Source organism: Drosophila grimshawi, unplaced genomic scaffold (genome assembly GCF_018153295.1).
Source record: "Drosophila grimshawi isolate 15287-2541.00 unplaced genomic scaffold, ASM1815329v1 contig_311, whole genome shotgun sequence".
NCBI classification, from domain to species: domain Eukaryota; kingdom Metazoa; phylum Arthropoda; class Insecta; order Diptera; family Drosophilidae; genus Drosophila; species Drosophila grimshawi.
In genome coordinates, this window is record NW_025063098.1 from 11533096 (window position 1) to 11546869 (window position 13774).

General features: G+C 43.0%; 4 protein-coding genes across 7 annotated transcripts; 2 read left to right on the forward strand and 2 right to left on the reverse strand.

Annotated features, from left to right (window-relative positions):
• Positions 1 to 429: 429 nt before the first annotated feature.
• On the reverse strand, positions 430 to 4124 carry LOC6564280 (V-type proton ATPase subunit B). Its single transcript, XM_001989578.3, has 4 exons — positions 3984 to 4124; positions 3752 to 3895; positions 1628 to 2889; positions 430 to 1541 (listed from the first exon to the last, which is right to left on the reverse strand). Exons 2-4 carry the CDS (start codon positions 3822 to 3824, stop codon positions 1404 to 1406), a joined length of 1473 nt encoding a protein of 490 aa, XP_001989614.1. The 5' UTR covers positions 3825 to 3895; positions 3984 to 4124; the 3' UTR covers positions 430 to 1403.
• Positions 4125 to 4236: 112 nt separating this feature from the next.
• LOC6564279 (sorting nexin-12) lies at positions 4237 to 6802 on the forward strand. The gene is made up of 3 exons (XM_001989577.3): positions 4237 to 4852; positions 5545 to 5640; positions 5725 to 6802. Exons 1-3 carry the CDS (start codon positions 4676 to 4678, stop codon positions 5953 to 5955), a joined length of 504 nt encoding a protein of 167 aa, XP_001989613.1. The 5' UTR covers positions 4237 to 4675; the 3' UTR covers positions 5956 to 6802.
• Positions 6803 to 7263: 461 nt separating this feature from the next.
• Positions 7264 to 9697, forward strand: LOC6564278 (CCR4-NOT transcription complex subunit 10). Of its 4 annotated transcripts, none has more exons than XM_032737359.1 (6): positions 7264 to 7423; positions 7501 to 8274; positions 8344 to 8671; positions 8733 to 8788; positions 8862 to 9206; positions 9275 to 9697. In XM_032737359.1, exons 1-6 carry the CDS (start codon positions 7335 to 7337, stop codon positions 9591 to 9593), a joined length of 1911 nt encoding a protein of 636 aa, XP_032593250.1. In that variant the 5' UTR covers positions 7264 to 7334; the 3' UTR covers positions 9594 to 9697. The 4 variants fall into 4 exon arrangements, with proteins under 4 accessions (XP_032593250.1, XP_032593252.1, XP_032593251.1 ...); XM_032737361.2 differs by having other exon boundaries at positions 7311 to 7423; positions 8736 to 8788; positions 8865 to 9206; XM_032737360.2 differs by having other exon boundaries at positions 7312 to 7423; positions 8865 to 9206.
• Positions 9698 to 10708: 1011 nt separating this feature from the next.
• On the reverse strand, positions 10709 to 12859 carry LOC6564277 (lipase 3). Its single transcript, XM_001989575.3, has 3 exons — positions 12345 to 12859; positions 11886 to 12067; positions 10709 to 11817 (listed from the first exon to the last, which is right to left on the reverse strand). Exons 1-3 carry the CDS (start codon positions 12447 to 12449, stop codon positions 10878 to 10880), a joined length of 1227 nt encoding a protein of 408 aa, XP_001989611.1. The 5' UTR covers positions 12450 to 12859; the 3' UTR covers positions 10709 to 10877.
• Positions 12860 to 13774: the final 915 nt, after the last annotated feature.

Here is a 13774-nt window from a genome sequence, read left to right on the forward strand (position 1 = left end):
TTTTGCTGTTGATCTTTTGGTCAAATATGAGGCACAGAATATATAATTTGAGTGCTTAATGATAACAAGTTATAATGAAACTTAGAGAATCTTGCGTCTTTAAGAAAGAAAAGAAAGGATACAAATATTTAAACACTTTACTTAGTGAAGTACAGCTAAATTTAGAATGAACATTTAACATGACTTTTTGTGTAATTTATTAATTCATCAATCGTATAATTTATACATACATAATGAAATGTTTATCTTTAATATTATTTAATTATACTCTTCTTGTATGTGTTGAACATTTAGTGGATGTGGTTGCTCTTTCTCCCGCTGCTAAATTATTTGGCAGTAAGAACATGTAACTGTTTCAGAGTTTTCCTCATTTTCACAGTAATGTGATCATCAACCCCTTACAGACAACAAACAGAATTTCTACGCATATTTCAACTTTAAATAACATTCTATTTACTTTAGGACATTAAACAAACAAATAATCAATATTATTGCATATGTAATTTTTCGTAAATATTTTTTTTTAAAACCATTTTAATTTTTTGTTTTTGTTTTTCATTTAAAGCAGTTTTGCACTTAATATTTCATTGTTTAGTTTTTGTTGAGTTTAGTTTGCTGTACAAATTGTTCACAAAGTTCGGTGCAGGGAACAGTGAGGGACGGGTGACAGGGAGACCAGGCCAGGGTACGGGCGGGTACAGAAAAGAGAACGTGTTTAATACTTGTGCGAACTGAAATAACGTCTTAAATTTGAACAAAAAAAAATGGACAAAAGAAGAGCAAAAGCGAAGCAACAAAAATATATATTCTTTAATTTGGTTTTGGAATGCTACGATTCTGTATGCGAACGAAATAAAATAAATCAAATCCAAGAAACATTTGAAATCAGAAATCAATAAGCAATTTACAGAGCACACACACTTAAAACCTAACAAAAATTGGGTTAAACTTTAACAAATGATCGACGGGTCGGCAACAAAATGTGTAAGGAGTTCCTGTTTTGTTTTGTGTGGGATTGAGGACAATTAATTGAATTTATGTACACTTTTTGGGATTGTTTGACAAATTTGTTAGCTAAAACACACATTCATTAAAATAGTTTCCGCTCATTTTGTGATTAGGACAATATTTAACTAGTTATTGTTTAGGCTGCGCGCTTCGGCTCTCTATATATGTATACACAAATCAAAATTTGTATAAGTATGTAGATATTATGTACGATATTATTAATATCCGTTTCGTGGGCTATATATTGTAATTGTAGTTTTATGTATATATATAGACGCATACACAGCGGATTATTGCAGAAGGAGGCGTGCCGCACGCTGCGCCGCCAGCTTAAATTATGAATGAAACAAAATTTTGGACATAAATCAAAAACAAAACAAATTTTTAAACAGAATCTAATGGCGCGAGTCCCTAGGATAGAATTCAGCCAAAATGGAGGCTGGAATACGCTTGAGCATCTCCTTGGGGAAAATACGCAGCAGCTGCCAGCCAATGTCCAAGGATTCGAAGACAGTGCGGTTCTCGTAGTTACCCTAAAAAAAAAAAAAAAAAAAAAATAAGAAAAAATCAATTAGCAAATGTGTGATAATTTTTTGGCAAATTGTTCGCTATCACTCACCTGCGAGATGAAGTTCTTTTCGAACTTTGTCAAGAACTCCAAGTAGAGCAAATCATCGGGCGTCAGAGCCTCCTCACCGACGACAGCCTTCATGGCCTGGACATCCTTGCCGATGGCATAGCAAGCGTATAGCTGATTGGACACATCCGAGTGATCCTTGCGTGTCATGCCCTCACCAATGGCGGACTTCATCAAACGCGACAGCGATGGCAGCACATTCACTGGCGGGTAGATCTGTCTGTTGTGCAGTTGACGATCGACGTAGATCTGGCCCTCGGTAATATAGCCAGTCAAATCGGGAATTGGATGGGTAATATCATCGTTGGGCATAGTTAGAATGGGAATCTGCGTAATGGAGCCATTGCGACCCTCTACACGACCAGCGCGCTCATAAATGGTGGCCAAATCGGTGTACATGTAACCGGGGAAACCACGACGACCGGGCACCTCCTCACGGGCAGCAGACACCTCACGCAGAGCCTCGGCGTACGAGGACATGTCCGTGAGGATGACAAGCACGTGCTTCTCGCACTGGTAGGCTAAGAATTCGGCAGCGGTCAGGGCCAAGCGTGGGGTAATGATGCGCTCAATGGTTGGATCGTTGGCCAAATTCAAGAACAGGCACACATTCTCCATGGAACCGTTCTCCTCGAAATCTTGCTTGAAGAAACGCGCCGTCTCCATGTTCACACCCATAGCGGCGAACACGATGGCAAAGTTATCGGTGTGATCATCAAGCACCGATTTGCCGGGCAGCTTGACGAGACCGGCCTGACGACAGATCTGGGCAGCGATTTCGTTGTGCGGCAGACCAGCCGCCGAGAAGATGGGAATCTTCTGACCACGGGCAATCGAGTTCATCACATCAATGGCAGAGATACCGGTCTGGATCATTTCCTCGGGATAGATACGCGACCAGGGATTAATGGGCTGACCCTGAATATCCAAAAAGTCCTCAGCCAAAATTGGTGGACCCTTGTCGATTGGTTTGCCAGAGCCGTTGAACACACGACCCAACATATCCTCAGAAACGGGCGTACGCAGAATATCGCCGGTGAACTCGCACAGGGTGTTCTTCGCATCAATGCCCGATGTGCCCTCAAACACCTGGACGACAGCCTTGGAGCCGCTCACCTCCAGCACTTGACCAGAACGGACGGTGCCATCGGCCAGACGCAGCTGCACGATCTCAGCGAACTTGGGGAACTTTACCTCATCGAGAATGACCAGAGGACCGTTCACACCGGACACCGTCCTGTAGGCTAAGAACAGAAACAGAAGAAAAATATATGAAATATTGTAATTTTAATTTTAATTTAATTTCTTTTTTTTCTTCCATTTTGCTCCATAGAAATACAATTCTTCTTGTAATAATAATAGATATAATCGATTCCAATTGCAATTTGTTATTGCTTCATTCTTATTAGCTGTCACGTTTAGTTACAGCAGCGTTGCTCACATGCACACAAAGTTAGATACAAGTGGTTGCCAATAAGAATCCGATAAGAAGGCAAACGTCAAAAAAAATAAAGTAGTTTGCGTGAGGAGGGTTAAATAGTCAGCTGACTGGCAAACCAGCTTTGCCGAGTGAAGCACGAGCTGCGTTTTGGGTGTGCGTAAGAAGATGATAACGAAAGAAGACAGAATAAAATGCAATGCAAAATGTGCGTTACATAAAAACAAACAATTACTACTGCATAGATGTAAAATTTGTAGTTTTACATTTAAGCAGCATTTGCTTCACTCTTTTTTGCACTCACGGCTAGTCAGGTGCTCTCTGGTTGCGCGCTTTGAATGGCAAACAGCAAACAGCGAACAGCTGAGCTCAGCGATCGAGTCATGTGACAACGAAAATTTTCAGTATTAATGATTTTCTCATGCTTATGTGCATTGTTTCAGGCCCCGTTTTAATTGTTGATATTTTAAATGCTTATACTCTTATAATGTGCGTGCCTCGCGAGCACGTTGATAAAATCAAATTTATTGATTTTTATTTCGTGCTCTGCTTTCGCACTCGATTTGCACAAAAAGTGTCATGGCGGCCGATTATTGCTCGGCAAAAAACAGTTTTTGTAATGCACTTTGCGAAATTATTGCATCCTTTCTTTTAAATTATGTACTCACTCAATCGTGGCTGCGAGATAAAGTCCCGGGAAACGGCAAGGACATGTTCCCGTTGTGCTTGATGGGTGTTCATTTTGCGGAATGAATTTTCTTCTCTACGCGATGATTTCCTCTACCTTGGAAAAGTGCACAGCAAATTTCGAGCTATAACAAACCATAAACAGAACAAAACGGTGTTAGTTAGATTCGTGATTCGAATTGAATTTCAAGTGGAGTTGGCGTTTCAACATACAATTTTTCCGTTTCAAATAATACTGAGCGACACACGCAAAAATTTTGGACTGCGACGTCGTTGCAAGTACGAAAAAAATCACTCTGACACGGGTCAGACTGTGTAAAAATTCGTTGTGACGTCACGTGCCGTCACATGACTTTGCGTGTGACCGCATATTACAATATATTCATTGAACAACACTGACTGCTCAGCGCGTGTGCAACCCTATGCTACAAGTAGCAACTCTGCTCAGGCTTTTTTAGTCACATTTTGGCATTATTGGATTAAGCGTAGAAAGTGTTTTCTTTATGAACAATTAATTAAATTATACTAGTTAACAACTACAGGCAAAGCGAGCCAATGCGGCATTAAAAGAGTGGGGCGTGCGATTCAATCAAAGAGCTGCCGTACAAATTGAAATTTCTCAATAATCAAACTCAATCAAAAACGGCCCGCATTTAATAACGAAGAAGAAAGAAGAACAACAACTGCAAGCCACAAAGAGACAGCTCCACAACACTGCAAACCAATACAAAACTCGTTTCTTGTGTTTGTACGAGTGTGCGTGTGTGTGTGTGTATTCTTTATTTTATTTGCATTGCAGCCACAAGGCAAACGCTGCGGCATTTCGTGGCAGAGAGGCTGACAACGAAAAAGGGGCGTGTCTCCCTCCGTCTAAAAGTTCTCTTCCGTAAGCGCATCGTTGCATTATGATGGTTGAGTCCGACGGCACCGCCGACGCCACCCGCCGTCTCAACGTTAAGAAACAAACGCTGGACGATGCCTACGCCGCCCCAGCTAATTTCCTCGAGATCGACGTGGTCAATCCTCTGACCACCATGGCGGCGGGGAAGAAACGCTACACCGACTACGAAGTCCGCATGAGGGTGAGTAAGGGGTAGCAAAAATGCAACAAAAAATATATAAAATAAAATATCACTGCGTATTCAGTTTGCGAAAAATGATAAAAGCCAAATACGTTTGATAAAGTATAACTGTGCATGGGCGCGTGTGTTTGTGTGTGTGATACGCCTATAAGGCCGAGCGAAGCGATAATTATTAGTCACAACAAAACGCGTTTCATGTTGCACAGTGTATGCATCCGCTTTGTTGTTATTTTTCGTTCCTTTTTTGTTTTTGACAACATTAAAATTTACTTGAGTCATCTGCTGATATGGCTACACTATGATAAATGCGGGCGATCCGATGAAATTAATTATGTTATTTTACGCACATCAAAATGGGCGTCAAAATGCGTACATTAAACTTGTTCAAAAACATAGTCTAACCAATTATATATAACTAATCGATGATGCAAATATTTAGAATATATGTAAGATTTCTTAAGATGTACAAAGAACAAAACGTAACAAAGAAAATTAAGTTCATCTGATTTCATTTTCTATAAAAAACGACAATTTGCATTAAAGTTCTTTGATAAACTGTCCCCGATATCAGCAAGTCACACTTTGCGCGAGAAATATCATCTTTTGTATGTAGATTTCTCACATATCCCAGCAGAAGAGTGTTCATTCCTAAACAAAATTCTAATAGATTTCATTTGTTCCTTCGATGACAGACAAACTTGCCGGTGTTCAAGGTGAAGGAGTCGAGTGTGCGGCGTCGCTACAGCGACTTTGAGTGGCTGAGAAACGAGCTGGAACGTGATAGCAAGGTGAGTCTCTCACATCAGGCAATACAATCGATCGATCACATTCATATATACATACATATATCTGTTACACTAATTGTTGTTTAGATTGTGGTGCCGCCACTGCCTGGCAAGGCCTGGAAGCGACAGATGCCGTTCCGCGGCGACGAGGGCCTCTTCGACGAGAACTTCATCGAGGAGCGGCGAAAGGGTCTGGAGGCGTTCATCAATAAGATTGCCGGACATCCGCTGGCACAGAACGAGCGCTGTCTGCACATGTTCCTCCAGGAGAGTGTCATCGACAAGAACTATGTGCCCGGCAAGATACGTAACGCATAAGATGCTGAAACAACGAGAATATTCCCGGAGAAAAGCAGCAACTTTTTTAGCAATGCAAACAACAAAACTTGAACGAACAAAACATTGAGAGAAAAGAAAACAAACAATATATATATATATATATTGTATATATGTATAGAGAGATGAAAGATAACGAAATCGATTAGGCAAAATGAAAGCTGCGTCTGTGTGTGCGCGCCAAGCTAGTTACGACGAGTAATAACAAGAAATATGAATAGATGTTAAAAATAATAATTAAAACGGCAACTGCTTTTTCGGCCAGAGCCAGAGCCGAGTTAATGTTAATAAGCGGCTCCAGTTGAATTATTGGGAATTTTTATTGCTAAATTTAACTGTTTATATATGCAATGGTATACATACATTACAATACATACATTATATATATGTATACATATATATATATATATATACATATTTACCTAATAGTGTACATAATACTACATGCCTCAAGTCCAGTATTGGATGGCCGTCGTCTCATTTGAAAAAGTCCCATGCCAAAACTTGTCTTGGCCAGGTCAAGAACGCTCAGTCATGGACCTTTTTCTCGAATCCTGCGAGCACCCCCCTACTATCCTCATCCCCTAATCCCTCTTTAGTCGTTGTATCAAATTTGAATTATTATTGAGTTTAAAATTGTGCAAAATAAAAGAAAGGTTACCCTCCACATCAATGGAAAATATAGTATAGAATTATACAGTTGCAACTGTTTTTTGCAAAATTACTGAATATTTTGGAATCATTTTAGTGTTTAATATATGTATTGTACTTCGAATCAACCTAAACATAATTCCAATAATAATACATGTATTTTACTACAAATTTCAAATCTGTCTTTGTTTTCTCTAAAATAAGTGGTCTGCTCCATAAAGTTTTTAAGGTAAGTAAGATATCTTTAGTACCACATTTGATGTATAATATTTACTAAAATATACTATAAAACAAAAAACAAAAAGTTTACTTTAAATTCTTGAAATATTTTGGATAAATTGGGGGCGACTATTAAGATAAGGCAATGATTATAATAAACATTGTATAGACATTTATGATGCAATCAAAGAAATAAACAAAACAAACATGTTTTTAAAGCAATAAATTTATGTTAAATACAAAAAAAAAGGGTTTCCAATTGGTAATTTTCAAAAATGGCGCCAACATACTTTGCGCGCTGCGTTCACTGTGCGCAGCGTGCGCACTGTGCGCCTCAGGGCTACACAACTTAGTGGTGCGAGCGAGACAGCTCTATCGTTGACATGTGTGTAAAATTGTGAGTGCGTGTGTGTGAGTGTTCATGTTTGTGTGTTTGTGTGCAGGGCTGTCATGCGTATGTATTTATATTTTTTGTTTTTTGTTTTTTTGGCATGGACACGGCGGATTCTCCGACAAAAACGCAAGCGAGCGACGATGAAAACTACAATTTGCTGCGCCAGGCCCACGAACAGTTCAACAAGTAAGCGACGCATGCCGCACCGCTAAAGAAACCAAAACCAAAACAAAACAAAGCTAATAAAACACTTATTGTTGCAGTGGCGCCTTTGAGCGCTGTTTGGAGCTGCTGCAGCAGCTGGAGACAAAGGGCGAGAATAGCGGCTTAATTTTGCGACACAATCGTGCTGTGGTCAATTACTACATATCCGGTTGCATGCAACATCAGACGCTGCTGCAGGAGCTCGAGCAGCTGGTGGACGCAAAAGCAAAACCGACGACGCCGGCAACTGTGGAGCAGCCAACGGTTGTAGGTGGCGGAGGATTGTCGCTGAAGCATGCGGGTAGCGCAATAACCGTGGCCCGCTACAATAAGGCCGTCATCTACTACCATCGGCATATGTATGGAACGGCGCTGGAGCGACTGGCGCCACTGGTTGGCCGACTGGAGGCGCTGGAGAAACAAATGTCGGCGCTGGTTGCCACGCTGCAGTTGCAGCTGCTGCTCGCCACCAATCAGCTGAATCGCGCCGAGGCATTTCTCGAATATTTGCAGTACAAGCTTAATTTGGTGGCCAGTGCACCCAGTCCAAGTCCAACAGGCAGCCCCGAGGAGGCAGCTGCTGCTGCTGCTGCTGCTGTGGCTGCAACACCAGTGCTGGAGGCAAGTGTGCCACGCGTGGCCGGCGAGTGCGCTGGCACATTGCAGCTGCTGCAACTGCTGACGCACGTGCTCAATCGCAAGCCGGTGGTCATCACCGAGGATGGCACACCGCAGTTTGCGGCACTCAAGGCGCAACAGTACTACATCATGAAGGACTTCCAAATGGCCGCCAAGCAGCTGATGCGCATCAACGACGAGTGCACCCAGGCGGGGTAAGTGAATAATATGCTCACATCCCATCCGATTCTATCCTATGATCAACTCATCCTCCTTTGTTGTAGCAACATTACGCCGCAGCTGAGCACTTGTATTGCCAACAACATGGGCGTGATTCATTTGCGTGTCCGCCACTATGCGATTGCGGCCAAGTTCTTTCAAAATGCGCTGCGCTTTGATCAGCAGCTGGCTGCCAATTTGCGAAAGAGCTCGCTGCAGACGATGAGTTCGGCTCGCTCGTGCGAGATTATGTATAATCTGGGCATTGCCATGCTCCATCTGCGCCGCTCCAAGGAGGCGTTCCACTGTCTGTTGGTGCCCGTCAAGCAATATCACAGCAATCCACGTCTCTGGTTCCGCATGGCCGAAGCCTGCATCATGGAGCACGAATCGGTAAGACAAACGTTTCTCTATGCAATATTCAAACCGATCCATTTCCATTAATGCTCCACAGCAGAAACTATTGGGCAAGGACTCTCTCCTGAACTCAGCGGACGCCAAGCCATATGGGTGAGTAGTCTCCACCTCTACAACTGCTCGCTCCAACTCACAGCCAACGTGTTTCGTTCTTCCCTCTCTCCAGCAGCGCTCACTCGACGGCAGTGCCAGAGCCGACGCTGGAATTTGCGGCATTGTGTTTGCGGAGCGCTCTGACCCTGGCTCTGCAGCACAAGGCCAGTTTCTATATGGCTGCCTCGGCGGAGGACACACTGGAGCCGAAGGATGCCGCGCAGCAGCTGTGGAGTCAGCAGCAGGACAATAATTTTTGCAACCCATCGAAACCGATTAGCTTAGAGTCACTGGACAATATGCTCGCTGCGATTTATGCGGCGCACAGCTTTGTCTCGCTCCGATTAGGTGATCATGTCACCGCCCTGGAAATGGCCAAGCAGCTGCTCCAAAGCGAACGTCTCTCCGATGCGCACAGGTATGTGTCCAGCGATTGTTATTTTCTTTGATTTTCATATATACATATATATATTTGCTCATGCTTAGATTGCTGGGGCACATGTATGCGGGCGAGGCGCTGATGATGATGGAGAAGCCGGCCGAGGCACGTGACCATCTGGAGCCGACATTTGTCAGCACGCTGAATGCACTGGAGCTGGAGACACGCGACTGGCAGCTGAAATCCCTGGACGCCGCTCAGAACGTTGTTCGTTACAATTTATCCGTTGCGTTGGCCCTGCAGAACGACTTTCAGGCAGCCAAGGGCCTCCTGGCCACGCTTACCCACCCGATTGTGAGCAAAAAGTCACAGATTTTGCATCGTTACATTGAGTTGAAAAAGAGTGCCGCCGGTTCACCCAATTAGACAACAAATTGTGTAAATAGCATAGACGGATTCAATAAGGAAACCAATGCGGGTTGTAAATATATGTGTAGATGAACCACTGACAGACAAAACTGTTAACACAATTAACGCTTTTTATTAATTATGGATTATCAGAAGTGTCAATCATCCGTCTGTTAAGGACTAGTTTAATCTTCGCAGTATTGTTATTGTCTATATTATTACACAGTTGATTGGCTAAATTGAATGCTTCTTTTTATGCCCTTGCAGATGGTATTCTAATTTTGTTACAGCTCTGGATTATTGATGGACCTTGGCTGTATCAAAAGGAAAGCTTCTCTATGGATAACCATATATCTCTGATATACCCAATCTGCTATACATATTTAGTACCCAGAATTCCCAAAGCACAAGCAATTCAACATTTTCAAAAGCAAAACATAATAATAGCTGAAATATTCACATTTTAGATACTTAATTCCCTGGGATATTTGATCAATTTTCCTGGAAGACTTAATCGGTATTGAAAATGCAGCTGGCTTGAAATTCGTTTGATAATCTGATCTAATCAGATCGATCGATTTTAAGCTTTATAAAACACTCTGAAATCTGAAAAATCTTGTACTTTGACACCATCCTTTCCATCCAAATGCTCTAATCAGATCTTTATCTCATGACCTCTTGACCAGCTTATTTTTCTGCTTTATCTTCTAAATTTGTTTTCACGGCTTAGGCGAGCCATTGGACTTGTACAAACGCTGTTCATCGGCGATTTAGATACATCCGGCTTTCCGCCATGGACTCCTAACGGACCTCTTTGGTATCCCATTCAAGCCTCCGGATGGATCACGAGGACTCAAGCTTAGTGATATAAAGTAAAGCGACTAAAATCAGAAGGGGTTGCAGTCCATGTGGCATCACAATAAGCCAAACTTAGCTCAAATGAGTTTTGGTTGAATGGAAGCTTCTCATCCCTAATATAATCAAACCTACACCAGTAGTACTCCTGGTGAAAAGGATCAATATTAAGATTATCAAAACTGATACTTATCGGTTTGAAATATGTTCTAATATAGTCCACCTATATATATATCTATATATCTATTTGCAGCACATCAAAAAAAGGTTTGCTCATAGAAACTGTTCAAATTGAAACTATAAATAAAATATTTATTAATCAGTACGCATGTCCGCAGTTGATATACTGACAATATCAGGACTGGGACACATTTTGTGGTATAACTAAGTAGTATTTGGCACTAGTAGATGTGGTGGCTCTAGCTCCCTGGCATTTGTGTGTGTCCATCATCGGCGCTGTTCGTATCGATTCATTGAGAGCACAATGTTGTCAAAGATGTATTCTCGTACACCCAGTCCACAGATGAAGTCAAAGTGATTCCAGCGCTTCCACGGCACCTTGTAGACGGCTTCAACGTTGGGCAGACGCGTCACCAGACGCCAAATGTCCGCCGGCGCCACAATATAATCGTTTTCCGCAAAGAAAATGGTTACCGGTGTGCTCACATTTTCCAGCGCATACTCCGGCGGCTCCAGCTGCTGATAGTGCAGCCAATTGCGCTCCGGGCCGTAATCGTACTGCCTAAATTTGGTGGATACATAGCCCTGGAAGTAGTGCATCAGCTGCTTGACAGATCCGCCCGTCGGAAAGTTGGCCATCAGATCCGGCAGCAGGGTCTTGTTTAGAAAGCGCGTATCGTAGCCAACCGCTGGCCAAAGGCGGGTGATGCACACTAATGGTTTCTCATTGTCCAGGCAGGTCATCGACAGGAACTTCTTGAAGAACTTGTTCGTCGAGAACATCTCAATGCCCTCGAGCATCTTTGACACATAATTGCGTGTGCCCAAAATCGGTCCGATAATTTTGGCCAATCCACTTTGCGTATTGCTCACGTAGGCAACCGGTGCCAGCAGGGTGGCCGTCTTGAAGACCGCATTATACTGGGGCAGCATTGAGTTGAGCACAAGGAAAACGGTGCCGCCCTGTGAGATGCCCACAAAATGCATGCGGGCAACACCGCAGGTGCGCAATATATGATCGATTTGGGCGGGCATATCGTAAACGCTCATCTCATGCCAGCTAAAGTTCCAGAACTCGCGCTCCGTTGTATTTAGCCAGAGATTGTGGCGGCAATAGATATTGCCGCGATTGTTGCCCAGCCACACATCATAGCCGGCGCGCCACAGCAGATACGCCAACGAATCCTCCCGACCATTGAGCAGCCAGCTGCAAATGTGAGAAATACGCCACAATAAATATCAATAACCAGGTCAGTTGACAGACAAGCTACGCACACATCCGACGAGGCATACAGGCCGGAAAGCAGGAATACAACCGGTCGTCGCAGCACCGTGTAGAGCGTTCCATTCGCATCCAGCTGCACCTGCGGTATGCGATGCAGGGTCAGCACATATCCATCCTTGGTTATCACCGTGTGCTGCTCCACATTGTAGCCATCGTGCTGAATGCGACGCACCTGCGAACAAAACAGACCCCCAGCAAAAATTGACAGGAAGTTCGACTCGGTTATTATAACTTGGCAAATACAAATACAAACACTCATACACACACACCCACACACACACCCACACACACACACACACACCCACACACACACACACACACATAGACAGACAGTTGGCACATTTATCGCTTGACATTTGGAGGCCATGCGACGCGTGCGTTGTGACATTCAAGTAATTAGGAATTCCAGAGGCGCGCTCTCTGTTGAGAGATGGGTTTCGGCTACCTACCGCGTCTGTTATGATAATTTCGCGTGAGTGGCGTATGGTGGCCAGCACTTGGCGCAGCAGTAAGGCCACCATGACGAAATCCAGGCCGGGGCGCAGCGATCTCATCGTCTGACAGGATGGTCGATTACATGAAAGCTGGATTAAGTAACGTAACGTAACCGCTTAATTCCGAACCGGTTCGCAGCGCGACGCGTATCGTTGATCGAAAATGAAAGCTGCACACGTCAAAGGATCGAGAGCGCGAGAAATGAAGAAAGAAAGTGCCGCCGGAGCTTTCAAAAATCCAAAACCAAAAACAAAAAAGTGAAGTGAAGTAAAATATAAATCGACACGGCCGAGGCAGACAGAGCAGCACCAAGAAACCGTCGCGATATATGTATTCGCATGAATGGATATGAATGAAAATTGCAATCAAAGTGCTTTCGTCGTCGTCGTTGTCGTCGTTGTTGCCGTTGCCTGCTTCGTGATCGGCGATCGTGGCCAGCAAGCGCTGCTAACGTTCGATTCGAATGTGCTTTATCGACTGTGCACGCGTCTGCGGCTTTGGGCCGCATCGAGCCGACACAGCGTCATGTCGCAGGGCTTGTTACTTACTTACTTACTTACTCACTGACGCCGCTTCAAGCTCCAAGCTCCGAGCAGCTCGCACAGCTGAGCCACTGAGCAGCCAGTCAGCCAGCCAGCCAGGCAGTGAGCCACCTGCATGGAGCGTGTGCCTTACCTATGCACCCAGACTGAGGCGCATCCGGACGCTGCGAACTCCAAGTGAGCGTCAGCATTTTCTACACTGCGCCTAATACTTGTAACCAATTGGCCTGCTGCTGCTCTCTGTACCACCTTTGTGGCTTTGTGGCACTCTTCTGCCCAATGACTTGGCAAAATGCCATGACAGTAATATTTATTTTTAATTATAACAACCCACGAAGAGGAAGCCTATGCTCAAAAAGTGTCAACGCTAAATAGCTACAGTGGCAAACAAAAGTTTTCAATAGTTAATTTATTTATTTTTTAAAATGACACTATAAATAAAATTAATTTAGCGATTAATTTAGCTAATTGCGAACAATACGTAAACAATTATTTGTTAATAATCTGGTCAATAAAATAAAACTATTTTTGTAAGACATTTTAATACTTAAATAACAATGCATCAATCAATTGAAAATATATACAATCTGATTTATAAATTGCTTAAGCCTTGAGTATGAATCAAAAATGCTATTTGTATTTGTTTTTATTTTTAATTGACGGTGGAATTAAAAGTTAATTATATAAACCAGTTCCTGATGATCAATTTGTCTTTTATTACTGTAATATAAAAGTTTTTGTTCAATAGTATTTTAAAGACACTTTGGTTAACTCTTTAGAACTCTTCAATCCTCATTTTACTTATGCCAAAAGCATTAAAAATGCAAATACCATATAACATA

Coding starts and splice junctions, on each gene's coding strand:
- LOC6564278 (XM_032737359.1), top strand. CDS start 7,335: ATGGACACGGCGGATTCTCCGACAAAAACGCAAGCGAGCGACGATGAA. Junction 7,424..7,500: donor GCCCACGAACAGTTCAACAA/GTAAGCGACGCA, acceptor TTATTGTTGCAG/TGGCGCCTTTGAGCGCTGTT. Junction 8,789..8,861: donor GCGGACGCCAAGCCATATGG/GTGAGTAGTCTC, acceptor CCCTCTCTCCAG/CAGCGCTCACTCGACGGCAG.
- LOC6564280 (XM_001989578.3), bottom strand. CDS start 3,824: ATGAACACCCATCAAGCACAACGGGAACATGTCCTTGCCGTTTCCCGG. Junction 2,890..3,751: donor TATCTCGCAGCCACGATTGA/GTGAGTACATAA, acceptor TTCTGTTCTTAG/CCTACAGGACGGTGTCCGGT. Junction 1,542..1,627: donor AAAAGAACTTCATCTCGCAG/GTGAGTGATAGC, acceptor TTTTTTTTTTAG/GGTAACTACGAGAACCGCAC.
- LOC6564279 (XM_001989577.3), top strand. CDS start 4,676: ATGATGGTTGAGTCCGACGGCACCGCCGACGCCACCCGCCGTCTCAAC. Junction 4,853..5,544: donor ACTACGAAGTCCGCATGAGG/GTGAGTAAGGGG, acceptor CTTCGATGACAG/ACAAACTTGCCGGTGTTCAA. Junction 5,641..5,724: donor AGCTGGAACGTGATAGCAAG/GTGAGTCTCTCA, acceptor ATTGTTGTTTAG/ATTGTGGTGCCGCCACTGCC.
- LOC6564277 (XM_001989575.3), bottom strand. CDS start 12,449: ATGAGATCGCTGCGCCCCGGCCTGGATTTCGTCATGGTGGCCTTACTG. Junction 12,068..12,344: donor AAATTATCATAACAGACGCG/GTAGGTAGCCGA, acceptor TTTTGTTCGCAG/GTGCGTCGCATTCAGCACGA. Junction 11,818..11,885: donor CTGTATGCCTCGTCGGATGT/GTGCGTAGCTTG, acceptor TCACATTTGCAG/CTGGCTGCTCAATGGTCGGG.